The following is a 24,789-nucleotide window of genomic DNA, read 5'->3' on the forward strand; positions in this document are numbered from 1 at the left end:
TTGTAACCGGTCGAGTGGGATGGTAGTGGGAAGCGGACAGACCAAGCTTTTCTCTTTGCTATTCTATCATTCCTTCAAGCACACTGGGTGAATGATGTCAGGGGAGCCGCATGGCCGGCGGACAGGTGGCAGACTAGACAGATATATCCGCTATTCTAAGGGCTTATGCGGCTGGTTAACTTTGGGTTTGCATCAATACCGCGTTATTTGCATCCAGAAACAGGCATCTGATTAATTACGTCTCTCTTAAGAATGTTTTTACTTGGCTCGGGATGCACGATCTTGCTTGTGACTGATGCGTAGTTGATTCAGTGAAATGAATGACATGATTTCATGCGTGTATGCGCCTTGTGGCGCCGTAGAATAAGGTTTTGCCACTCATATCGAATGGTTCAACAGTGATGGATGCTCATCAGCCGCACCCATTTTACTGATGTACAAGACTCCAAAGGTTTCTCCAGAATCATCAATACGCTGACATTCTACGGCTCTGAGAGGTGCAACTGATTTGGAGGTCGGTTGAGGGTTGTCCTGAATAGCAACAGAACTAATTATCTAACGTTCAACGAGGACAGAAACGTGGATATACTGGTGGTGTTGAGCCTTCATTCTTGGACCAACAGAGCAAATGACTACCTGTTGAGAATGAAGTTGTAAAAATCAAAAGACGGAAAGGAATATTGCACCTGTATGATTCCAGCACTAATATGCAATCTACAAGGAGAAACGGGTGCTAGTCGTAGTAGTCGCCGGAATAGCCACAGCGGCAAAGATCCGATCTCGTACGGGCGTATAAGCCACGGAATGCACGGGGATACCCATGATTAGCGTTGTTTGGTGCTGCTAGTGATGATACCTGGCAAAAGAAAGAAAAAGAAGGAAGAATTATAACAAAATGTAGATGACGACGACATTCAAGTATAAAGACGACAAGAAGAGCTGGTCAAACACTTGCGCGGGTCAAGCGGCAAGCGCCAAGAGCACGAGCCGTCACAGCTCTTGTCGCATCGTGTGTTTCATGAAGCCTCGCGCTCAGCCTCCTTTCCGCAGCGGGGGCCTCTTTACCCCCCCCTGGCGAGAAAGCCTGTGGGATTTGAATAGGCATGGAAATTCATCAATGCATGCGGGGTGGGAAATAAGAGCCGGGGAGGGGGGGAGAGCAAAGGCGGGAAATGTAAAACGGCAGGATGAAGAAATCGAATGATTTTCCACTTGTTGTGAAACCCGGTGATTTATTATTAGCGCTCCGACTTGCCGGGCTGCAGACAATTGCAGTGAATTTTTGTGTGTTGATAATCAGTACTGCTGGCTGAAGGATTTTTGCATTTCTAGACCTAGTTACAGGCGGCGGCTTTCTCACCTTTTTACCTGGGGCGTACAGTGGAGAAGTTGGTCCTGGTCTAGCAACTCCGTGTTAATATGGGAGAAGCCCAGCTCCATAGCTGTCGAATCCATCGAATACAGTTGAGAAGCATGGAGCCAGAAAGTGGCCCTTGAAGAGATCGAGAGAGCTCCGTGAACAGCTAGATTCAACGTCGTAAACATGTACAGTAAAAAGCTCCGTAGCCTTGGGCGATCTCGCAGGGGACAACAACAAACTGCGTTGCTGCTGATGCTACTGTAAAGCCCCATTGCCATTGAAACCAGCGATAACACGCACTTGCGTAGGCACCAGGCTAGCGAAACGGCGAAAAAGGCGCCCTTGGCAGTCAATGGTCTGTTTCGAGACGCGGCGCACCGCACGCTAATTGGCCACGAGGACCCATGCGCCGGCAGTCGTTGCGTGAGTCGAGCCCAGATGTCTGTAACAGGGGACCAGGCCAGCGGTGTTAGCGAAATCGCTTGGTGCCGGTTCTGGCTGGAGCAGGAAACAGGCGCCCCTGGAGACGAGGAAACAGTTGGCGTCTCCCACAAGCCGATGGTTTCTTTTCTCTAGCTCTTGTTTTTGATTTCCTTCTTTTCTTTCTGTTGCTCCGCCGCCGTCGTCGTCTTTATTTTTTAATTATTCCTTTTGCGTTTGTTGGATTCCCCGTGGGTTGCGTTGATCGCAAGGCAGGTCGAGTTTGTATTGTTCAAACTTTTGGTACGTTCTTCTCTGCAGCACTTATAAGGGGGGTTGTCGCGACTCAACCACAAAAGACCTTTCCCACGATCCAATTGTTGCTTTCTGTTTGTTTATTCTGGGTGCTGATATTTAGGGGCGTCTATAGATCTCGGGACATTTCTTTCTTTCCTTCTCTTCGCCACGGCCTTTTTCGCTCATTGATTTTATTCCATTGTCTCTTACCGACCAGCTGCTGCTCGTTCAGCGGGATCTGAACTCTACCGATACCGACTCAACGATAATTTGCGTTGCGCCAGCTGGGCGCTTCTAGCTTCGAAAATAGAAACAAAGGGCGTCGACAATCTACTGGGATACTACAGAAGGAGACTTTTTTTTTATATCATTTCGATTTTTTTCACTAGCGACAATGGGATACGAAGAGTATGAGAGCTATGAGCGCCAGACGGAGCGGTCCAGATGGACGCCCCTGACGCGGATGCTGCTCTCTGGAGAGATGACACAGGAGAAGCAGCAGGAGCTGACGAACCGGGAGAAATTCGATCGATGGATGATTAACGAGGGTTACCGAAGAGTGTACGTGCATTGTATTTTCCTCTTATTGGATTTGATACGGAATCGTGAGAAAGAAAAGAGCATCGGGGAACAAGACAAGCAAAACCTCCCAGTTTACTAACAACACGCGCAGGTTCGTCTTCGTCTTTATTCTCGCCCACGCCCTGATTTTCGCCTTTGCTTGCGTTCACTACGGCCTCAAAGACAGCTTGGCGACGGCTCGAAGCATCTTTGGCTTCACATTCGTCATTGCGCGAGCCTCTGCGCTGGTCCTCCACGTCGACGTCGGCATCATCCTCTTCCCCGTCTGCAGAACCCTCATCTCGCTGCTCCGACAGACTCCCCTCAACGGCGTTATCCAATTCGACAAGAACATCACCTTCCACATCACGACGGCCTGGTCGATTGTCTTCTTCTCCTGGGCCCACACCATTGCTCACTGGAACAACTTTGCGCAGGTGGCCATCAAGAACAACCTGGGAGTCTATGGCTGGCTGCTTGCCAACTTCGCCTCTGGCCCCGGCTGGACGGGATACATCATGTTGATTGCGCTCATGGGCATGGTCTTCACCTCGATCGAGAAGCCTCGACGAGCCAACTACGAGCGATTCTGGTACACCCACCACATGTTCATCATCTTCTTCATCTTCTGGGCCATCCACGGAGCCTTCTGCATGATTCAGCCTGACGTGGCGCCGTTTTGCACCAGCATTGGGCCCTCGGCTATTGGTGTGTTTTGGCAGTACTGGATGTACGGAGGATTCATCTACCTGGCGGAGAGAATCGCGCGAGAGATCCGCGGACACCACAAGACGTACATTTCAAAGGTCATCCAGCACCCCAGCAACGTCTGCGAGATCCAGATCAAGAAGGAGAACACCAAGACGCGAGCCGGCCAGTACATCTTCTTCTGCTGCCCGGCCGTGTCTCTCTGGCAGTACCACCCGTTTACCCTGACGAGCGCCCCCGAGGAGGACTACATCTCCATCCACATGCGCTGCGTGGGTGACTTTACCAAGGAGGTCTCGGCCATTCTGGGCTGCGAGTGGGACAAGAAGGGCAGCTCGAGCAAGGTCGTTGGCGTTTCCGGCGACGAAAACACCGACCCAGCCCTGAAGCGCGTCCTGCCCCGAGTCTACATCGACGGCCCCTTCGGATCAGCCTCCGAGGACGTCTTCAAGTACGAAGTGGCGGTCCTCGTCGGCGCCGGCATTGGCGTCACCCCTTTTGCCTCGATCCTCAAGTCCATCTGGTACCGCATGAACTACCCGCAGCAGAAGACGCGCCTGCGCAAGGTCTACTTCTTCTGGATCTGCCGAGACTTTGGATCCTTTGAGTGGTTCCGCTCGCTGCTGCTGGCCGTCGAGGCGCAGGACGTGGACAACCGCATCGAGATCCACACGTACCTGACGGCCAAGATCAAGGCGGACGATGCCACAAACATCATGATCAACGACGCAAACGCCGACAAGGATGCCATTACGGGCCTGAGGAGTCCCACCAACTTTGGCCGTCCCAACTGGGACATGATTTTCCGAGGCATCCGGAAGCTGCACACGCCTGCTGAGGCGGGTGTGTTCTTCTGTGGACCCAAGGGATTGGGAAGTTCGTTGCACGTTTACTGCAACAAGTATACGGACCCTGAGTAAGTTTTTCTAATTGAGTTTCATACATTAGTCGCGCGGTGGTGAGGGTACAGTTTTACTAATTCGGTTTTTATCCAGGTTTTCATTCGTCTGGGGCAAGGAAAACTTCTAAGTCAATACCTCAATTGGGCTTTTTTTTTTCTGCTGCCGTGTCCTTTTTTCATTTTCCTTCATTCTTTGTTTTCTTTCACTTTGTCGGTTCACTCTGTCCCCCCCTCTCACGATACCAAAAAGCCTCTCTGCTCTCGGTTGGTGGATAGAGAAACGAATTCTCCCCTTTTATCTATAAACGTAATAATTTTTCATCCAAAAAGCTCTTGCGCTGGACGCGAAGCATACAACGTAAACTGTTGGCAAGCGGCTAGAGGGGGAGAGCTGACAAAGAGGAGGAGGAGGAGGAGGGTAGCGATATAAGAGTGAGTGAGAGAGGAGGTGTTGTGTTTTGTCAAATATTCCAAGCTAGATGAGAGACGATATTATATATACAATCTACGAGTGTGCACATTCTCTGCTTCATGCAAATCTGGAATAAAATTAAGTGAATAAACCTTTTTTCACTTTGAATACTTGAAGCGTGATGGGTATATCCACACATGTCAGCAAAGGCTATATCTAACTTTTTTTGACAGGTTGTTTATTCCATGGCCAGTAGGGTTTTCAGTATAAGATCTGCGGAGATTAAATTAGGATGCTTACGCAGTGGCCCATGCTTGGGAATCAGCCAGCAGCGATAGCAGCACAATGAGGCAGGTGGCCATGTCGTGATAACGTTTCATTGTTATTGATGGGCATTGACGATTATGTATCATGTATTACTATCCTCGGCCAAACTGGGATTACACCAAAATGACAGGACTCGGGCACAGCCATACGGAAGATGAGCAGTCCGTTGTCTATCTGACCGAAGCAGAAGCAGAAGCACAGACCCAAAGCAACGCCGTAAGCGTCACGTGCTGTTCGTCATTTCATGTCATGCCCGAAGAGGATCATCACGAGGGTGGCCCGAAGCAGGGCAGCGGCCGGGTTGGACATTCCAGCGGATGATGTTGGTTGACGTCCTTGGATGGCACTAGCACTCTTAGTTGGCAGCAACGGGTAAGGGCATGAAGAGAAGAACAAGAATAGAAAACCGTCGCATCTTTTTCTCATTCGCATCAGTTACCTATCTTGGGCTCATGGCTAGAACAGAACAGAAGCAAGTGTGTAAGCAGCCGCTTTTGGTGGTGAGAGAGAGAATATAGTAAGTACTAGGTAGTAAAAGTGTAAAAGTGGCTTGAACCCTTGGTTCATGGTTCATTGTTACAAGGCTGTGGCGGAGGCATTGTATGGGCCATAAGATAAGCCTCGCTATTGGAAGGAGGAATGGAAGCGATGAAACCTGCTCGTATTGCAGCTTGGGAGCAGCATCGTATTTACATGGTTGTAGCACTCTGTGCCTGCGATATGGCGTAGCACGACGATGATCGGCCCTAGGATACGGAAATATATACGGCGATTTTACAGCACAACTCCAGCGAGGCCACCGAGCAAAAAGAGATGTCGCTGCTAGTGCCGCCATCATTGGATGCTAGTGCGGTCTTTTTGCAGGTCATGACGCATGGCCAGGCCTCTGCCCTCGCCTGCGATCAGCCAGTCAGTCTTACGATGTTGAGCAAAGTGCCGGCGATTCTGGGTGTCGACTACTTGCCGAGCCAGGCAATTGCTAGGTTGGAGGCGGTAGCGTGTACTTGACCCTGGCTGCCTGGCCCTGGCCCGGCAACTTGAAACGATGACGATGACGGTAGATACGCCAAGTTGTGCGGTGGATGGATGATTCAGCCAGTGCAGAGAAAAGTGCCGGAGTGTGCTGGAAGGAATCAAAATGTGCGCTTTGACGAGAGACCCAAAAGACTTGAAACGACCGGCCAGGTAGCATCGCCAGCGAAGGGCTCCGACAGCACCGGCGCCGCCTCGGAGTACCGGTACATTCGTATCGAACTGGCAGGTGACAGGCCGATGGAGTTCTTTGGCTGCTCGGCCAGTTTCAGGGGGGTCCCTCTTTTTCTTCTTCTTTTTTTCCCTCTCTTCAGTTCTTTTTGACTTGCAGGTCACTTGGTCATTCTCTTTTTGGCTTGTGGTCTGCGTTCTGGGCAGCGGTTCGTATTCAAATGAGGGACCCCCCCTGCTTTGCCACTTTTTCGCGGCTAAACTCAACGAGTCCAAGGGCCCTTTGTTCTGTTGACTCTCCTGAGGTACTGGTACCGCAGCTAGCTCTGCTAGAGACCCAATAGTAGCCCGCGGGATCTTTGAAGGCGCCGCTGCTGCTTGGTTCAACTGTTCTTGTTCTGCTTCAGCCACGAAATGCGAGGGAGGGAGCCTGTCATGTAGCGGTACCTGCGCGCGCCTGTGCTTGTGCTTGCATCTGCCCACTGCCCACTGCGCGCACGCAACGTTGTCTGGTTCCTTTTACAGCGCCGCCGCATGCTGTGGTCTCTGGTGCATTAGCGGCCCTGGACGTCGTTTTAGCGGACTGCGCGCACCCGCAGCGGGAACACTGAACCTGGAGCTCGCTTTCAGGCGCTGCCTGAGGTCACTGGAATGGGGCGCCTGTGGAGGTGCTGCAAGTACCCGGCAGTAGAGCGTACCCGGGTCCCCGGCCTGCCTGCGCAGACGCATGCGGTATCGGTACTTGGCCCAGTACCTGCCCAGGTGCTGCCCTAGCTGGGGCGCTGCGTGGCTTCTCCGGAGTCCGCGTGCGCCACCGATTGTTGCGCCAAAAAACGGGCTCCAAACAAACGGGACGCTTTTTTTTTCGCTGCTGGCTTTTCTTGCCCTCTTGCCCGGCTTGATCGTCGACTCCTGCTACTTCCTTCTCTACCGACCCCTTCCACTCGCTTGTTTCACTCGCCTGGCACATCGCCGTCTACAGTTTTTTCTTTTTCTTTTCCCATCCCCCCCCAGGCTTGGGATTCTGTATTGTGTGCCCGCTTCCATCTATATGGCCTCTCGTTACCGCTCCGCATAGTTTGACCGAGTATTGCTTTTTACCATCCACAATGCGCTTGCCGCTGGCGCTCGCTCTCGGCGCGCTGCTTGGGGCTGCCCAGGCAAAAGTCGTGATCCGAGCCGACAGCAGCAGCTCATCCGCCCCAGCCGATGATCCATCATCATCAGAGTCGACGACGCCGCCGCCCACCTCGTCGTCGCCGCCAACCTCGTCTGCTCCCCCTCCGACCTCTTCCAGCTCTTCGTCCTCGCCGAGCGCCGCGGGCAGCACCACGACCGTCACCGAGACCGACACCGTCACCAACACTGCGGGCGGCAAGACGTCAACAACCACAAAGACGCTGACCACTACGCAAACAACCACCGTTGTCGTCACGTCCACGGCGTTTACGACCACCACTGTTACGAGCAGCGACGCGCAAACAGCCACCAAGACGGTCTTCGACACCACCACCGTCTTTGTGACGCCCACGGCCACCGGCCCTGCCCAGAAGCGAGATCGATGGATTGTGCCCAGGACCGGCGCTGACGCCGAGCCTACTGATGCCCCCAGCGCTGAGGATGTCGAGCACTATCTGGCTATGCGAGGCCTGGAGGCGCGTGACATCGTCACCGATTTCGTGACGGTGACTGTTAATGGAGGCAGCGATACCACCGTTACCGATACCGTTACCAAGACTCTCAAGGATACCTCAACCTCCAAGACTACCATCACCAACACCATCACTGAGACTGATCAGATTAATGCCAAGACCACAATCACCACTACCAGCACTTTGACCGTCACCTCCACTGTTGTTACCACCGGCGTCGTGGAGTCGACAACTGGCCCGGTCACCTCAAATACCGGCACCCCAGACAACAATGGGTCGCATGCCGCCGACAGCTCTGGCCTGTCCACCGGCGCCAAGGCTGGTATCGGTGTCGGCGTTGGAGTCGGTGGCCTTCTTCTCATTGGAGCCGCCATCTTGCTGCTTCTCAGGCGTCGTCGCAACCGCAGCCCTAGCCCTGATCACGACGATCTAGTCGGTGCTTCTGAAGTTCCGATAGGCGGCGGCGGTGGTGGAGGCGGTAATCACCAGCAACCCATGTCTTCACACACCGCTTCTGCTGCTGCTTTCCTTGCCCCCCGGACGTACCCCAGTCAAGGCCCCCGAGGGCTACCGTGGTACCGCTCTGGGCGATGGACGTGCTGGATATGCCAAACCAGAGCCGTACGGTTCAGCCTACAACACTCCCAGCCCGACCACCACAGCGGCAAACACCGTTAGCCCTGTTTCATTCCCCTCGGCCCAACTTGCTCCTGCTCAACTCGCTCCTGCTCATGCTGATGCAGCAGAGCTAGGCAATGACAACCTCAACGCCAACAAGTGGCATGACTCCAATGCTGCTGAAATCGATGGCAACGCTGTTATGGGCCACCAGAGCGGGCCTGTGTACGAAATGCCCACGCAGACCTACCACTAGAGGAGATACAAAAAAAAAAAAAAAAAGAGGGGGCATCACCGAGGAGTTTGAGGCTAGAAGGCCAGGTCGATTCAACGACTGGGCGACTACAGCTTCTAGGAGAGCTAAGCTACGGCCGCGGCGGGAGCATACAAGGCATGTGTCTTTTGTATATACTGTCCATACCCGTTGCGTTCATCGCGAATTAGGCTTAATGTACGACGGTGGCTTGGTGATTCTCATGACGTGGGAAAGAGATTCTGGGACTGATGTGAACGTATGAAAGCTTAACGATAGAAGAGGGGCTATGCAAATGAGAAGACGACAGACGTTGGAAGATTTGGAAGATGCTACTCGACATGTGACGAATGAAATTCAGGAGGTTTGGAGAGCAGACGGATGCGTTTTTGGCTCTGTTCTGCGTAACCGCTTTTATGTATCTTTAATAATGGACCGCTTCAATTCATACCAATTTTTTTTTTCTTTTTTCCAATTTTGCTTAGACCACTTTTGCGAGATGATACTGAGACCTCTTTATCGAGCTATACTGATGTCTTTCTGAGCTGTAGTAAACAGACGTTGCCATTCAAATATGTAATGGATGTTTCTTGCTAACAACGCACAGCCATGCGTCTGCAGTGTATAAACGCCCCTTACAGCTTTCTGCCAGGGGCTACAGCGGAGAAAAGCCGGTTGTGCCTTAGCCTGGAGCGGGACCTTGGAGGCAAAATCTTTTTTTTAAGGTAAAGAAGCTTAATGAGATTAAGGACGCAGACTAGTGGCTGATGTGAGTATGTGGCGATGGAGAAGAACGAGATGAGCAAAATAACGGAATAAACAAACTTTGTGTGGCTTCTTTTACTAATAGTCTTGATAATTAATACGTCTGAGCTGTGAGTAAAAAGATGGGAGTAAAAAGATGTCAGCCAGAGTTGCGAATGTGTGTCATTTATATCTCAAGACTGTATATAGTAATGATATCTCTATAGTCCATCTCTCACATCTCAAAGGCGGTGTGCCTGACTCGATAAGAGAAGATACAAACGCCATAATCTCTATGGCTGGTCGCACACGTGCTCGTTAAACAAGATCAATCCGTTGAAGATGCTTTTACCCGAGCTGACGGAGTATGAGTAGCCATGAATGCTGCATACAATGGCAAGATCCCCTGCTCCCATATCGACTGATTGGATTGATAAGCCTGCATACAGCAATCAAAAACACAAAATGACTACTACCTCTAATGGGTAGGGAATTTTCTCGGAAAGTTCCTTTTGGGTATTTCCCTCAGCAGGTTCCGAATTGCGGAACACGCTAATGGAATTTCGTGGGAGCCAACCACGCCACTATTCAGTTTTTTTATTTATTTTTTTTCCCTTTAGACTAATATGGAGAAGGCATTGCTCAGATAATTGTGACTCTTCTTTTTCTTATCGTGACTTTTCAGCTTCTTTTGTTGATATTGCTTTCATGTCTCATACGCATTAGAGTATAACCTTGCGGAACCAGTAATTCCGACGCTTTTTTCGCTCTGAGACATTGCGACTATCTATCTATGTATGGTCACCATGTCGGATTGAGTGAGACCAGGGTAGCTACTTTCTTTTTCCTGCCGACTCATACGTTGTGAGACAAATCCAGCCTCTTCTCAGACTTGGCTGCACAAGAGTACCCGAAACTGAGCCGAGAAAATATCGTCCTGTCCACCTCTCCATTTTCTCTCTTCTGGACAGCAACAGCAGCTCTTCGTAACCGGACGGGGGAGAGTTTCTTTCAAGTTGAGACTTGAGAAATTTTATCTTTTTTTGTTTTATTTGAATACGAGATTGCTGGAAACAAATGGCGCCAACAGCGGCAATGGCAGCGGCCACAGTGGCCGAGGACGATAACAAGACGACGAGGGCCCGAGATGAGGCTGCTGCGGTGGAATCAGATACTGAGACTTTGCTTCAGGGAGTTGATGAGAAGAAGTTGCTGCGGAAGCTGGATCTTTACATCATTCCTCTCGTCATGGGTTTGTATCTGTTCAGTTTCCTTGATAGGTGATACTTTCCTCCCAGCTCTGCAACTTCTTTATTCAACATGCCACTTGCAATCGTGGAAACTTGAAAACGAAAAGACGAAACTAACAACCTACAGGGTCAATATTGGCAATGCTCGATTGTACGGACTCGAAGAAGATCTTCACCTCTCATCCGAGCAGTTTCAAGTCACCGTTTCCATCTTCTTCGTCACATACCTCCTCTTCGAAGTGCCATCAAACCTCGTCCTCAAACTCTTCACCCCCCGCTGGTGGGTATCATTCATTGTCGTTGCATGGGGCATCATCGCCACCCTGTCAGGACTGGTGCAGTCCTACGGAGCACTCATCGCCTGCCGTTTACTCCTCGGAGTTGTCGAGGCGGGCCTATTCCCCGGCCTCAGCGTCTATCTCACCTTCTTCTACACCAAGCACGAACTGGCCCTGAGGATTGGCTACCTCTTCGTCAGCTCTGCCATCGCCGGTGCTTTGGGTGGACTGTTGGCTTATGGCATAGGACACATGGATGGCGTGTGTGGCATGAGCGGGTGGCGGTGGATTCTCATCATTGAAGGTATTCCGAGCGTGATTCTCGGTGTCGTCACTTTTATCGCGCTGCCGAATGATGCGGAATCGGCATATTTCCTGACGAAAGAGGAGAAACTGCTCATGGAAGAGAGACACAGGCGGGAATATGGAAACACAGCCACCAGTCGTCAGTTTAGCCGGGTGGACATGAAGAGGGCTTTCAAAGACTGGAAGGTGTGGGCGTTTTCTTTTGCGCAGTTTGGCGTTGATACCATGCTCTACGGTGAGTGTCTTTCAATTTCTAGGACTTGGGCGTGCGGAGGCAAGGACATGCTCACTAAAACATTGATAGGATTCTCGACTTTCCTGCCCACAATCATTAATGCCCTCGGCGAATGGACCGTTGCTCAAGTCCAGCTCCTCACCATCCCGTGCTACTTCCTCGGAGCGGTGACCTATATGATCATTGCCATGCTCTCTGATAGATTCCAGATGCGAGGGATATTCTGCGTCATCTTTGGCTGCATAAGCATCATCGGTTATGGTGTTTTGCTGTCCGACTCGGCTCCTGGAGTGCATTATTTCGGATGCTTTCTTGTTGCGGGTGGTTTATACGTTGTCGTCGGTCTTCCAATCGCCTGGGTAAGCTTGAAACACGATAAATCTCCATAGATAAAGCAGCATCTAACATGTGTGTACAAACAGTTGCCAAATAATTCTCCTCGATACGGCAAAAGAACAACTGCGACAGGCCTGCAGCTTACTTTTGGAAACGCCTCTGGAATCATGTCTGCATTCATATAGTAAGCCCCCCTCCCCTCAAAAAAGTGTCTGTTAGTACATTCTTTGCTAACTCTCGTCGCTACGTAGCCCTGCGCTCGATGGACCTCGCTTCATTCGCGGCCATGCCGTCTCGCTCAGCATGGTCGGCGTGGGGATCTGCATATACGGCTTTCTGTGGTACTCGCTCTGGAAGGCGAACAAGCGTCGTGATGCGGGAGAGTTGCCGCGAGAGCACGAGGGCTTGCTGGAGGAAGAGCTCAAGGAGCTGGGAGACGACAGCCCTCATTACAGATATACGATTTAATGCGAAAAGACGAAGATGCGGGATGTTACACTGGTAAAGACTAGTATATAATGGAAGAAGATGGGCATGTGTGGGATGAATTTTGGCTCATCAAGGTTACTTAATTAATACGATTGACATGCTTTCCAATAGGGAAATGGAATCATATGCTAAAATGGCACACCTGGAATTGCCTAACTAAGATGATAAAGATGGAGTGTTTTTTGAAACTCGTCTTATTGTCGTTATTCATTATATCGTGTATCGTGTATATCGTCTCATCCCTTTCTATATAAAATTCGTAATTTCCAACTTTGTAAAAATTCAAAGACTGTAACTTTACCACGTCAATCTCCGTAACCCTCTTCATACTCGGCCCATGGCTTCATCAAAGACTCAAATCCTCCTCCACCACTACTCTCTCCTTGACTCGCTTCTCATTAGCAAACAATCTCCACACATCTCGCAACACAAAATCCCTCTTCACACCCTCCTCATCTGCATAAGCTCTAGTGAATCCGCGTCTCAAGTACTGTAATTCTTGGAAGCGCCTCCACGCAGAGTTTTCATAGTTCATGGTTCTTTGCATGAAGCTTTGCCTTCGGCGATGGCCGTATTCTTGTGACCACAATCTGTGCCAGGGATTGACAAGCTCTTGGGCGGCGGGAGATAGCGGAAGGAATGGCGTCCAGATGGGTCGACTGATGGCCAGGAAATTGAATGCATGTAGGGCGGCGAGCTGTAGAGAAATTTGGTCAGGCGTAGGCGGCTGGCTTTCTTCAACGGAAGCGAGGTTCTTGATGATGGGGCTCTCGCTAAGTTCTTCGCCGTTTTGTACTGTTTGAAACGTCTGCTCGTTTGATGTGCCGCTCGATATCTCTTTCTGTAGCTTTTCCAAAATTTCCTGAATGTCAGGTGCGTTGATATCCAAATCCTTCCGAACCTCAATATCAAGTAGTTTATGCCTGTGTAAGCTGTTTACTTCACACCTACTTTTGCATCCCGAACACCACGAGGATTCACAAAGAGGGCAATAGACATATGGATCGTAAATCGACTCATCGCAAAGAGCGCACACCTGCAGAGCCACCGATCCCATGTAACATCCATCGTCATCCCAGCCCACCTGCGGTCTTGCGAGGACAAATTCGGTCAATACCTTTAGATCTGCGTCGAAATCAGCTTCGCGCGCGAAAAGAAGGCTAAGAACGTAGTCCAGTATGAGGAAATGGTCTTCTGTAGTGCGAGGACCCTCAAGAAGCTCGTTTATACTGGAAAGAAGCTTGTTGTCTAATTCGGACAATGCAAAAGGCTTGGCGGTGAAATCATTCATGACGCAATCGATCGGAGTGAGTCCTGCGATGCTGGGCTCATTAATGAGGTCGGAGAAAATGTCTCTCCCCGTTTCTTTGAAGATGGCATCACATACTGATACTAGACGGGGAGTGATTGGCAGTGCTTTTCGAGACTGACCAAGTAGTGGGAAAAGAGTGCCGCCATGATAGTCCTTGTGAGTTAGATGGTCCAACAGCCCCCATTGTGGCTCAAGCAGCAAATCTATGATGCCTGGGGCCTTCTTGTTGCTCGTATGAGAAACAAGTTGGAGGGCTGTCCGCCATGTCTCTTCTCGGCCAGCGCTCCTTTGCGCACGTATCGGATCGGCGCCACGCTCAAGAAGCCATTTGACGTGCCTTGCTTCGGCGTCTACAATGGCCATTCCAAGAATAGAAAGCCCAGTCTCGTTATCCACGGCATTGATATCCAACCCACGGTGTAATAGCAGATCCAGGATTTTGAAAGCCTTGTTGCCTTTGGCTTCAAACAGTCGGCTAAAAGCGTTGGTTGTCCTGGCACCATTTGGGAGGTAAATTCCTGCTCCGGCGTCAAGAAGCATTTTAACCATCTCAACATTCCCATGCTCGCAAGCATATACAAGAGGGGTGCAGTTGAAGGCAGTGGGGACATTGATCATCTGCGGCGCAGCTTCCAGGACCATCTTGGCGATTTCCAAGTCTCCCACGTCACAAGCAGTGAATAGGGGAGATTCCTTATAGTAGAAGCTGAGCTGATCTGCTTTGGCACCTTTATCCAAAAGAAAGCGAACAACTTCCTTCTTTTTTCGATGGCATGCCATAAATAGAGGAGACTCAATCATGAACCCTTTCTCTATCTGAAGGTTCAAAAACGCCGGTTCGTGCTGTAGCAGAATATCGCAAATTTTGACATGGCCATATCTAGCAGCATTGTGAAAGGGTGACACCGTTTCACCTGACTGGAGATATTTACTCAAGTCTGCCCCATACTCTAGTAATATGGAGACAGTCTCAGCATCACCTTGGCTAACGGCGCTCATCACGCAATGCTGCTCGTTCTCTCGTATGTAGTTGACATCGGGAGGATAGCGTGATTCCATCAGCTGTCTTATTATCTTGGGAATAGGACGTTTCCGTGACACAGCCGTCTCAATCAAGGCAGTAACCCCATATCCTTCTTCCACGGAGGCGTCTGCGCCGTTTTTCAGGAGTAGCTCGACAATATCCTCCAGGCCAAGATCCACTGCATGCCCCAGCGCAGTAAACGGAAACCAGCTGCGTCTGGATTCATTCACTGGAGCCCCATAGAATAACAGCAGCTCTATCATGGCCCTGTCTTTAACCACGATGGCTTCGTGAAGTGGCGGCAAAGTGACCATTGGCAACAGTCCTGGATGAGCTCCGGCCTCCAGTAGCCACTCTAGCGCAGTGTAGTTGCGACTGTTGATGGCAAATCCAATGGCCGTCGCACGTTTGATGTGGAATCGATCGGATGCTGAGCTCACTGTATCTATATGTAGCCCAGGCCTGGTAAGTAGAAGGCGGAGAAACTCTATCCTGTCAGCACCATCGCTGGCAAGATGGATTGGTGCAAATCCAAGCATAGTGGCCTGGTTGATATCTGCAAACGGAAGAAAAGCCTCAAAGATGTCAAGCTTTCCATCATATATGCATCTTGCTAGCGGTGGCTCTCCGCCTAGCATCCATGCCTCTACGTCCGCGCCGTGACCGATGAGCATCTCAATAATTCGAATATCCCCGGTACCATATGCCCTTTCGAGAGGTGTAAATCCCCATCCGTCTGTAAGATTGATCGGAGCATTGAACCTTAGCAGAAGCTCAGCTAGATCGAATCTGCCGCGCACACAAGCAACGTGCAAGGGAGTAATGCCATGATGTTCGCTCATTCTTGGATCAATACCATGTAGTAGCAGCAGTTCAACGACGGCATAAACATCCAGTTTTTTACCCACCGCTTTCGGTCCCATTAAACGATCCGAGGTGAGGCATAGCATGAGGGCAGTTCTTCCACCATCATCTCGAGCATTTATATCAACATCCCATTGTAGAACGTGTTCCACTAGAGCAGGATTTCCACTTAGTGCCGCTGCCATCAAAACAGTCTGTTCATGTAAACCCTTGATATTAGGCCATTGCACACCAAGTAGATTGGGAGGCTGTGTGTTTGGAAACGGCATGTGCCGCGCCCAGAGTTCAAATTTGCTCTTCAAAGTAGCACGGGGAGCTGTCGAGGACGGGAAAAAATGCTGGATAACAGCAAGGCATCCCTCTCGAACCATGACCATGATTGGATCCTCGATAATTTCATCAATCTTTCCAATCTCTTCCTTGAAAAGCCACGACTTCCAATGGAGCCACGTCCGATATTGGCGGCAATCCAGTGATAGAAATGTTTGTAGCAGCGGTACTAAATGTGGGCTGAGTGTGTCCAATCTGGCAAGATAGATTATCCAGCCTTGTGCCGCAAATCCATAAAAGGCCGCTGTCTTGCTCATTCTTTCCACCGTCCCATCTCTATCACTGAAAGATAGAGGCAGGGTGGTGCGAAAGGAGTCTTGGAGCAGATATTTCAGACAAATGAAGACCATGTTAGTTTGTCTATGCTCCACCGTAAGATATTTGCCAAGATGGCCTCTCACAGTGGCATGGACGGAATACACAAGAGAATCAATTGGGCTGACCCAGAACAGGTCTCCACAGAAAGTCTGTATGGACTTTGCAAGGCTTTCCACAGGCATATCATCTTGACCGTAGATGCACTGAATAAAGCTCTCGAGCTGTTTGAGGGAAAATGCGAGACTATTGTCTTCCGAAGCAATCAAGGTGAGAACTGTGCGCAGGTGTCTTTCGCTGTTGTTGGCAGATTGCAGTAAAGGCAGCATCTTCTGTTCGTAGAGCCGCGCCAGCTCCATTGGGATATAATCTTCGCGAGGTTCTTGGATAGAATTCAATGCACTCGAACTCTCAATTTCATCCGCTGCAAGCTTTGCAAAGAGCCAGTAGGTTCCCGATTTCTGAGTGATACGCTCCTTGACCCTGCGTATCAGTTGTTCGTCCACGGTTTTTGGTCTAGATTTAGATATAGTTTGGAATCTTTTGTCGAGGTAAACAGAGACATCCTTTTTAAGGTCGTCATTAGGCAAAGAACAACAAGAAGTCGTGCTTGAAGCTGTAAACGTAGCGTCTGTCCACCGGCTCGTTATGACAAGCTTAACCTTTGTCGGCGGCGTTTCTGATACGCCGTTTGAACGGTTCTCGGACCCTAGCACCATCGGCTTTCTTAGCTGTTCTACCAAAGCAAAGAACTCGGTGAAATTTGCGGGAGGTGTCTGCTCTAATCCATCCACAATCAAGTATATGGTACGAGGGGAGGAGGCTTTCCGAAACGAAGTCCATATCTCAGTGTACGCAGATGAATCGAGGCGAGGGTTGGCATCATCAGTTTTGCGTCGGAATTGAACCGGTACGTGAGTGAACCAGTCTGGCCACTCCTTTATCAACTTCCAGGTGAAATACTCCCAGATGGCAGGCTTCTCTTCGCCCCTTTGGCAGAAATATCCCAACACAATATCGTCTGGTTTTGAGGACTTGAGATGGGTAAAAATAGAACGTGCCAGATGCGATTTGCCATGTCCAGGGGCTCCTATGTAGAAGAGCGTGCCGCATTTTGGATCGGTTAGCCAATTCTTATAGATGGATCCGTCTTTGAACCATTCACATGTGCCGGCTGCGACAAAAATCTCGTTTCCATAATTACTCTCGGACCAGCCGCGTAGTGATTGAAGAAACTGCTCTCTGGAAGCCTTGTCTTCTTTGTCCCTTTTCCGACGTTCCGGGCTTTGATGGTCATCGTCGTTCTTGTTCCAAAATCTTCGCCGGGTCTTGATTATAGGGCCAGGTCTCCTTATAATAGGAATCTCTTCAATCGGGAATCGGCTTTCCCGAATGTCTGATGGTGGACGCGGGAAAAGCCTCGGGATCGTTGTCACGGTGCGTTCGGAGAGGGTATCCACCAGAAATTGAGAAAATATCTCCATAAACTGTATGAATCTGTCGCTGAATACGCTTGAAAACCGAGGCAACTCGTCGTGGCTGCATTCTATTATGTGATCAGTATTGCCTTGCAAATGCTCCTTTTGACATTGCAAAGAGACGATCTACGAGAGTATCAGTAAGAATGCTTTTCTTCACGGATGCAGATTTACATACAGGACGCCCATGCATGCCTGAGCTTGGTCCAATGGATTTGGATGGCAGTTTCTCCCAGAAAGAGAGCATCCTCAGGTAGCTTGGTTTGCAAGAGATGAAAGCCGCATTGATGCGGCTTGCTGTGGAAACGTATTCTCTAATGTCTTCACCTCTAGCGCCATCTTCAGAGCCAAAGGCGTCGACGGTGCCTTTTACGGCCTGAAGCAGTGCTTCAGAATCTGTGTCCGTATGAGGAGTGCCGAAGAAGACTACGCCAGCCAGCGCATTTTTTGTCTGCGGATATCCTGGGGCCACGAAACACAGCTGGATTGCCTATAGATACAGCACCAGTTAATGACTTGACCAGTTTGTAAAGAATGCAGACAGCTGCAGGCCATCTAACCGTCTCAAACTGACCTTTTTCACAATGGTGCCTCCAAAGCCGTGGGCAACGAGTATCAGTGGTCGTCCCTGGTGATATAGAGTAAGAAAATTATGTCCAGCTAAAAGGCATCTAGAGCCGTACGGTGGATCTCTCGAGAGCTTGCTCCAAACAGCAGAGCAGGTCGCTTGCATGAAAAGCTGGGCTGGAGGATGATAGATTTGACTCTACTTCGCCGTTGTAGCTGAAGGAAAAGATGCGGATCGGCCTCTTTATTCGGGTGATGAACTCTTCGTCCTTGATCCAGATTTTACCCGTAGATTCGTCATGCCATGTTGTTTCTGGGTTGCCACCGTATCCATGGACGAAAACGAGGCTGAAGAAACAAGATTAGCCGTGCCATTTTGATTCTGGGCGAGCACGCAGGCTACTGGGCAACTCACTCGACTTGCGGGCTTGCCTGGGAGATCCAGACGAGCTCCAGATTGAAGTGCACCATTTTAGCACGTTGCGAGACTGGATGATACTGAATCTCAGCTAGACGTCAAGGCCAATGGTCACGATGATTCTGGGAAGAGAAGATGGAATATTGCACGAAGCGCCCTGCGCTGATTGTGATGCACAGGCGGTGTTTTACAAGCTAAGAGAAGCCGCAAGGCTGCAAGCAGTCGCATGACTGCTGAAACGCACAGGCAGCCTATAAGGCGCTTCCATGGCGATGATGCCTAGCTGAGCCTCCAGCTGAGCGGATGGTAGGACCAGAGCGTAGGCAGCCCTCTCTATTGGCTGCATACTGAACTATCGACTAGGAGCTGGCTGTAGCGCGGCCCTTGAGGCAGAGAAAGGCATCCGTGCATCAGAAGGATTGATGTACAAGTAGAGTAAGACAGCTTGGCGAGTCTCGTTGACTCAGCGGGAGGAAGAGAAGAACTGGAGAAGCAAGGCAACAGATACGGCCAGTCTTATCAATCGGCCCAGCATTGTTCAACGAGCGTGTGCATTCCAGATCCAGGGGAAGCAAAGTCAATGTCTCTGTACGGAATGGTGGAGGGCCTGAACTTGGAGCCGAGAGCCATGCGAAGCACCACCAAGTGGCGAGACGCGCCGAATAAACACACCAATGACTAGCGGCATAGCTATTGCTTCCTACTGGTATTGCCCGGATATCGCTTGTGTTTTTCAAGATGAGGTGCCTTCAGACGTCTCTAGTTTCATGCAAGAAAGAGCATCAATGCAAAAACGGGATGGTAGCGCTGTTACGTTCCCTTCTTGTCCAAATCCTTATTAGCGATTAAAGGTACATGAAGGTAGTATTCAGCAGCATCAAGTAATAATAGAGGTAGCAGCAGAAGCATGACAATGCATGAAATACCGAGAGCTATGCCCTACGTGCTGCGAATAAGACGGCTGGATATGAAGTCTGATCCCCGCTCCACTAACTCAGCGTCCCAGCAGAGCTTTGTACGAGTTGGCCAGTGATAAGTGACGACTGCTGGTCTAGTACGTACGCGATGTGACTGGCATGCATGCATCAAACCATCCCGTCTCTCGTCTTCCCGCCATCACAAGTCAAAATACCACCGGAAACTCGCAAGCACCGGATCCTTATCGCCAGCTAGCAGTGGGAACCTGCATATACCTGCTTTTGAATTTTGAAAATCTCACAAGAGAGTTTTGGCCACCCCGCTCGTCTGCAGTGTTAGCAGTGCTTAGCGGTTTCACCCGGTTTGCCGTTGGCCGCATCGACGGGCCCTTGGGAACAAACGACGACGCAGCTGTTACGCGATTGCTACGCCAATTGCGGTGTTGCAAGGCGACGAGAGGTGTTGATGGCGATGGTGATCTCTGCCACGATGTGTGAAAGGTGCAGGATATATGTAGCTTCCTCTGCCTGGACTGGCCTTTACAGAGGACGAGATGGCAGCACACTTTGCCATTGCTCCCCAGAGCCTTCATCGTCGACGGAACACTCGATCCGAGGGTTTACATGGCTTGACTCGCAGCAAAAGCACAACCGGGGCTGATGCAACGGCTCGAAAGATTAATCAACGACCCTGGCCACCCAGGCCAAGTGGGAATGAACAGAGGCAATGATATCTTACGGACCAAACAGATGCCTGTCTCGATATGCATTAGCCCAAGGAATGGTCTGCAGAATTACTTTTGGTATGCATCAAAGGCCATTAACCCGCTGTGCCTGAGATTGGTCCATCGCCCTTCTCCATGATATCAGACAGCCTAGCTTCTCCTCCCGCTTGCCCGCCGGCAACGTTTGGATTTCCCGCATATCTGCGCTTTCGCACCATCTACTGATTCGTTTATTTATTTATAAACAGCATGCATCCCTCCCATCCGGGTCGCCCTCCAAAGTCGCTCGGATACAGATTCGGATGCGTGGTGTCTAATTGCATTGTCTCCCTTTATCGACGCCGCCATCTTGAGAAACAAGCCAAACATCAGGGACTCGCTCTTCATGTCGAGCAGATAAAGCAGAAGCTGCTCCCTCTTATTCTTTTAAACTCCATTTTTCTTTCTCTTCGCCACCATCTCGTGTTTATACATCATTCTGCGTGCCACTGATACTGCCATTGTGTCGTCGCTGGATCTGCACGTACAAAAAGCTCAGGCACAAGACACTCTCCATTCCAACTCAACGACCACGAACAATACCATTTCGTCGTTGCACAAAATACTTCAAGATGGCTTTTAAGCTGTTCAATTTTCTTGCACTTCTACTGGTCCTCTGTGGGCTTGCCTTTGCCGACTATGGCTCACTCTCAGCTGAAGTGGTGGCGACGCCTATTTATGGCAGGCAAAGCGATCTTTTGGTATACCGCGACAATGTCAATGTCACCGTTGTCAATGGCTCCATGGTCGCGTCGCCGTCTTCTACAAATAATTCGCCTTCTAAAAGCATAAATAGACGGCTACTAAACGTCGACTTGACAAACATTATCATGCAAGAGCCTGGATTTGTCCTCCTGAGCCTGTCATTCGCGGTCATAAGCGGGGGCATGGTATTCCTCTAAGTCTACGCAAAAAGAGTGTACTTTTATTTCGTTTCATCTTTTACTTTTCTTCTCATGTCTTAAATTTTACTCTCCAAAAGTCACTTCAGCCTTGATTGTAAGGCGAATCCTGGATTAATATTAACCAAGTTTGTGTGGGTTCTTGGAGGCGTCACGCTGAGTATACGGAAAATGTGGTTGGTAACCCCTGGAGGAGCAAGCTGGACTTTCTTCGTTGCCAAAAGGGTGTCTTTGATTTGCTGGTGGTATTCGGCCTAACAATTTGTATGATTGCATGCTATTAGCCCTTGTAGCGAGATGAACATGATCAGTTTTGAATGCCATTCATATGATTTTTTTTTTCTTCTTCCGATTGCTTTTCTACTCGTAATATTGTATGACACTGCCTAAGCTGGTATCAGACCCTAATAAACCCCCCCATTGGCGGAAGCTACGTCATTGTACGCACCCTCTGAAGTTTGCCCAAGCCGAAAACGTAGAAAAGAACATGAACGTGGCCAAAGGTATAGAGCTTCTAGCCATCTCCCAGAGCGACGCAGAGATATCTGATGCACTGGCTGCTTATTTCGCTGGATTTCGCAGTTCATTCTTACTCCGTTGCGCTGTAAGAACTGAGAGCACATAGCTTATCCAATTCCAGCCATATCGGCACACCCGTCTCAGAACACAAACAATCGTCCATCTCAGCCACTTCCAAACGACAAACAAAGCCTCGCCCAAGAAAAAAGAAGAAGAAAAAAGAGGAAACTTCTCCGCATAAAGAGTTGTGGAGCGAATTATTAGCTTGAGGCTCCAGCATTGGGCCAAAGCTGAGCGTCCTCGGGGTCCGAAGCCTAGCCCACGCAAACCAGCAGAAAGGGTGGCGTGAAACATCTTTGCCAGTGACATCCACCTCTCCCGAAACTTCAACGTTAAACCGACATCATCGCGTTTGCCGGCACAAGCGCTCTTCCCTCTTGTACAAATCCCATCGACCCGTCACATCGCTTCATCTCTCGCCTTCTACCAGCTACGACCGTCCATCACATCGTTTGCGAGCGACAAAGCCGCGCACTCTGTGGTGACCCGGAGTCCCTCGCCTCGCCGTTGACTGTCGCAAAGCGCATACCGCCACAAAGAACAATCGCCCACCATGTCAGATACTGCAATGGCGCAAGCCTCACATCCGACGCTGGCAAACCTGCCTCCTCCAGACCCTAACCCCGAGACCCCCTCGGAGATTCCGTATGTTGTCCGATGCGTAGAGCTTCCCTGATCCGAAACGCTGACGCAGGCTCTTGACCAGTGGCACGCCGACAAGCACCACGACATCGCTCTCTGCCATCTCGACAACCGCCATCAAGGACGGCCATCGCGGCCACTTCCACGCCGACCTCTATTTCCGCGGCCACCAGAACAATCCATCGGCGACGACGCTCGAAGCCGAGAGGGCCGATCGCATCTCGCGCCTGGCCGGCCTCGAGCGGGTGTCGACGCTGCGAGCCGCACCGCAGACTCCAACAAGCACGGGTGGCCGCGCATCGTCGCTCTCTCCGCAGACCACGCCGACGTCGACGGCCGGCTTTCCCCTCAACTACCCTGCAACGCAGCACCTGACGCCGGCGTACTTTGACAGCAATGGACAGCCTGTCGCAGTGACCAAGATGAGCACCGTCGGGACCGCTAGTGCAACCGAGAGCCATCTGGCAGACAGCGAAGGCCGGCGCACCGTTGGCGATCGCGACGAGGATATCCTGAGCACGGATACAAACTACCGCGAGGGCGAGTCGGTGACAAGCACTAGCGTCGATCAAGATGCCATGGACGAGGACCTCGAAGGCATGGGCGCGCATTCCATGGGCGGCTTCGAGGATAGAATGAGCGACGATGGCTCGGCCTCTCTCGTTGGCTTCGGCGAAGGAGCCGGCAGCACTGTCTCTGGGCCGATATACCATCGACGGCCAGCTCCCGGCGCTGCATACCAATGGGGTCTCGAGAGGACCAACTCGGGCATGAGTGATGCGCGGCGCGAGAGAGATTCGTACATGTCTGGAGGCGGCGACGCACCAATGAGCGCAACAGCTGCTCAAGAGCGACAGTACGCTCGCATGATGGACGGCGTTGCAACAGACGGGCCCCCCCACGAACCCTATATCCCCTGATCAAGATGTCTTTGTGGACACAACCTTCAGGGGGCCAGTTCCCGTAGGCCGACAGCAACAGCAACCTGCCAGAGAAGCTGCAGGGAGAATTGTCCAGCGGCTGGATAGCGGCGAGTCCAGAGCTGGTCCATCGGGAATGGGCAGCCCAGGCCGAGGCGATAAGCTAGGCAGGTTTTATTTCGAATCCGACAAACGTGATGACTGATGGGAGGAAACACGGGGGAGAGCTATGCAGTATAATTCATTTCGTTTATGTTTCTCTTTTCTCTCATTATTCGTAAGAGTAATGCAACAAGTCTTTTCAAACCTGGGAAAATGGGCAGGTAATTGGGATGGGACACCGAAGATGGTCGGATTCTACGGCGGTTAACAAACTCTGGGGGCTTTTGTATCACTAGTCTTTTCGTATATTTGTCTGCTTCTCTTTTTTTCTTTTAAACTCTTCAGCTCTGCTTGTCGCAGTATCGATTCGTTTCACGATTCGGGAATCCTTTAGCCAGAACGTTTCATGCCTTGACATGATGGTCAAAGATGTGGAAAAGAAAAGAGATCAGAGCGGGACTTTGGTCGGCTGAGCCGAGATAGGGATTCTCTTCAGTACAACGTATTTTCCTATAACGGAATGAAAATATGATTCAATTAATTCATTAAGCATGGATCATCTATTCTGCACTGTAACAACCGAGTCACCAAAGCTTCTGAAAGAGGTAATGCAAGCCAACGAGGAGACAAATTCATATTTAGTCTAAAACAACAAAACAATGCATAAAATTAAAATCTAGATGCAAACGAGAACCCAAACGAAGGGATATAGAATCATCCTCGCGTATCTAACCACCTCCTTTTAGGTTGAAAAGAACAAAACAAGAGCATTGTCTAATAAAAGCAAAGCAGCAGCCAGAACAAAAAAAGGTAAACAATTCAACTCAAAGGGGGAGGAATTTCTGAAACTGAGAAAAAGCAAACCAGACCACATTTTGAGACGCCTTTTAGATGGGGAGAGGAAACAAAAAAGCAAATAAGCAATAGCAAAAAAAGAATAGAAAAGACGAAAAGTTCCCATCCGCAACACCCCCGTTACCAACCAGCCATGTGCGATGAATGAAGCGCTTTCAGTCCGCATAGCTGGAAATGCTGCCACCATTTGCCATGAAACTCCAAACCTAAATCGCCAAGCCTAAGGAAAATCCCCCTTCTCCCCTCTGTCGTGATGATATAGAAAGAAAAATGAAGAATGCTAAAAAAAAAAGTGTCCCATTTCCTCCTCTAGATTGATACTCTGTCATAGTATCTAGCGTGAGTTGTTGCCAGACCAGGCTAACAGTACTGGTCCGTTCTATCCAAGCGGGTATGGATAGGGTGAGCCGCGGCACAAACGCAGAAAGGCGTTGTGCTGCGAGAAAAACG

General features: G+C 50.3%; 7 protein-coding genes across 7 annotated transcripts; 6 read left to right on the top strand and 1 right to left on the bottom strand.

The window, feature by feature from the left end:
* Positions 1 to 1,856: 1,856 nt before the first annotated feature.
* On the top strand, positions 1,857 to 4,846 carry TrAtP1_008691 (uncharacterized protein). The gene is made up of 4 exons (XM_014086939.2): positions 1,857 to 2,083; positions 2,211 to 2,638; positions 2,751 to 4,262; positions 4,342 to 4,846. Exons 2-4 carry the CDS (start codon positions 2,472 to 2,474, stop codon positions 4,373 to 4,375), a joined length of 1,713 nt encoding a protein of 570 aa, XP_013942414.1. The 5' UTR covers positions 1,857 to 2,083; positions 2,211 to 2,471; the 3' UTR covers positions 4,376 to 4,846.
* Positions 4,842 to 6,145, top strand: TrAtP1_008692 (uncharacterized protein). Its single transcript, XM_066114013.1, has one exon. The coding sequence runs from the start codon at positions 5,071 to 5,073 to the stop codon at positions 5,305 to 5,307; it is 237 nt and encodes a 78-aa protein (XP_065970105.1). The 5' UTR covers positions 4,842 to 5,070; the 3' UTR covers positions 5,308 to 6,145.
* An 863-nt stretch (positions 6,146 to 7,008) lies between these two features.
* On the top strand, positions 7,009 to 9,163 carry TrAtP1_008693 (uncharacterized protein). Its single transcript, XM_066114014.1, has one exon. It carries the CDS (start codon positions 7,299 to 7,301, stop codon positions 8,517 to 8,519), a length of 1,221 nt encoding a protein of 406 aa, XP_065970106.1. The 5' UTR covers positions 7,009 to 7,298; the 3' UTR covers positions 8,520 to 9,163.
* A 1,388-nt stretch (positions 9,164 to 10,551) lies between these two features.
* TrAtP1_008694 (uncharacterized protein) lies at positions 10,552 to 12,329 on the top strand (the record flags this gene model as incomplete). Its single annotated transcript, XM_014086941.2, has 5 exons — positions 10,552 to 10,736; positions 10,834 to 11,525; positions 11,595 to 11,884; positions 11,948 to 12,045; positions 12,113 to 12,329. 5 exons carry the CDS (start codon positions 10,552 to 10,554, stop codon positions 12,327 to 12,329), a joined length of 1,482 nt encoding a protein of 493 aa, XP_013942416.2.
* Positions 12,330 to 12,696: 367 nt separating this feature from the next.
* TrAtP1_008695 (uncharacterized protein) lies at positions 12,697 to 18,711 on the bottom strand (the record flags this gene model as incomplete). Its single annotated transcript, XM_066114015.1, has 5 exons — positions 12,697 to 17,799; positions 17,852 to 18,163; positions 18,248 to 18,301; positions 18,357 to 18,588; positions 18,656 to 18,711. The coding sequence occupies 5 exons, from the start codon at positions 18,709 to 18,711 to the stop codon at positions 12,697 to 12,699; spliced, it is 5,757 nt and encodes a 1,918-aa protein (XP_065970107.1).
* A 2,200-nt stretch (positions 18,712 to 20,911) lies between these two features.
* TrAtP1_008696 (uncharacterized protein) lies at positions 20,912 to 21,241 on the top strand (the record flags this gene model as incomplete). Its single annotated transcript, XM_014086942.2, has 1 exon — positions 20,912 to 21,241. One exon carries the CDS (start codon positions 20,912 to 20,914, stop codon positions 21,239 to 21,241), a length of 330 nt encoding a protein of 109 aa, XP_013942417.1.
* A 1,132-nt stretch (positions 21,242 to 22,373) lies between these two features.
* Positions 22,374 to 23,382, top strand: TrAtP1_008697 (uncharacterized protein; the record flags this gene model as incomplete). Its single annotated transcript, XM_014086447.2, has 2 exons — positions 22,374 to 22,465; positions 22,527 to 23,382. The coding sequence occupies 2 exons, from the start codon at positions 22,374 to 22,376 to the stop codon at positions 23,380 to 23,382; spliced, it is 948 nt and encodes a 315-aa protein (XP_013941922.2).
* Between the last annotated feature and the right edge of the window lie 1,407 nt (positions 23,383 to 24,789).

The sequence above is a fragment of the Trichoderma atroviride genome, chromosome 4 (assembly GCF_020647795.1).
Source record: "Trichoderma atroviride chromosome 4, complete sequence".
Classification (NCBI taxonomy): domain Eukaryota; kingdom Fungi; phylum Ascomycota; class Sordariomycetes; order Hypocreales; family Hypocreaceae; genus Trichoderma; species Trichoderma atroviride.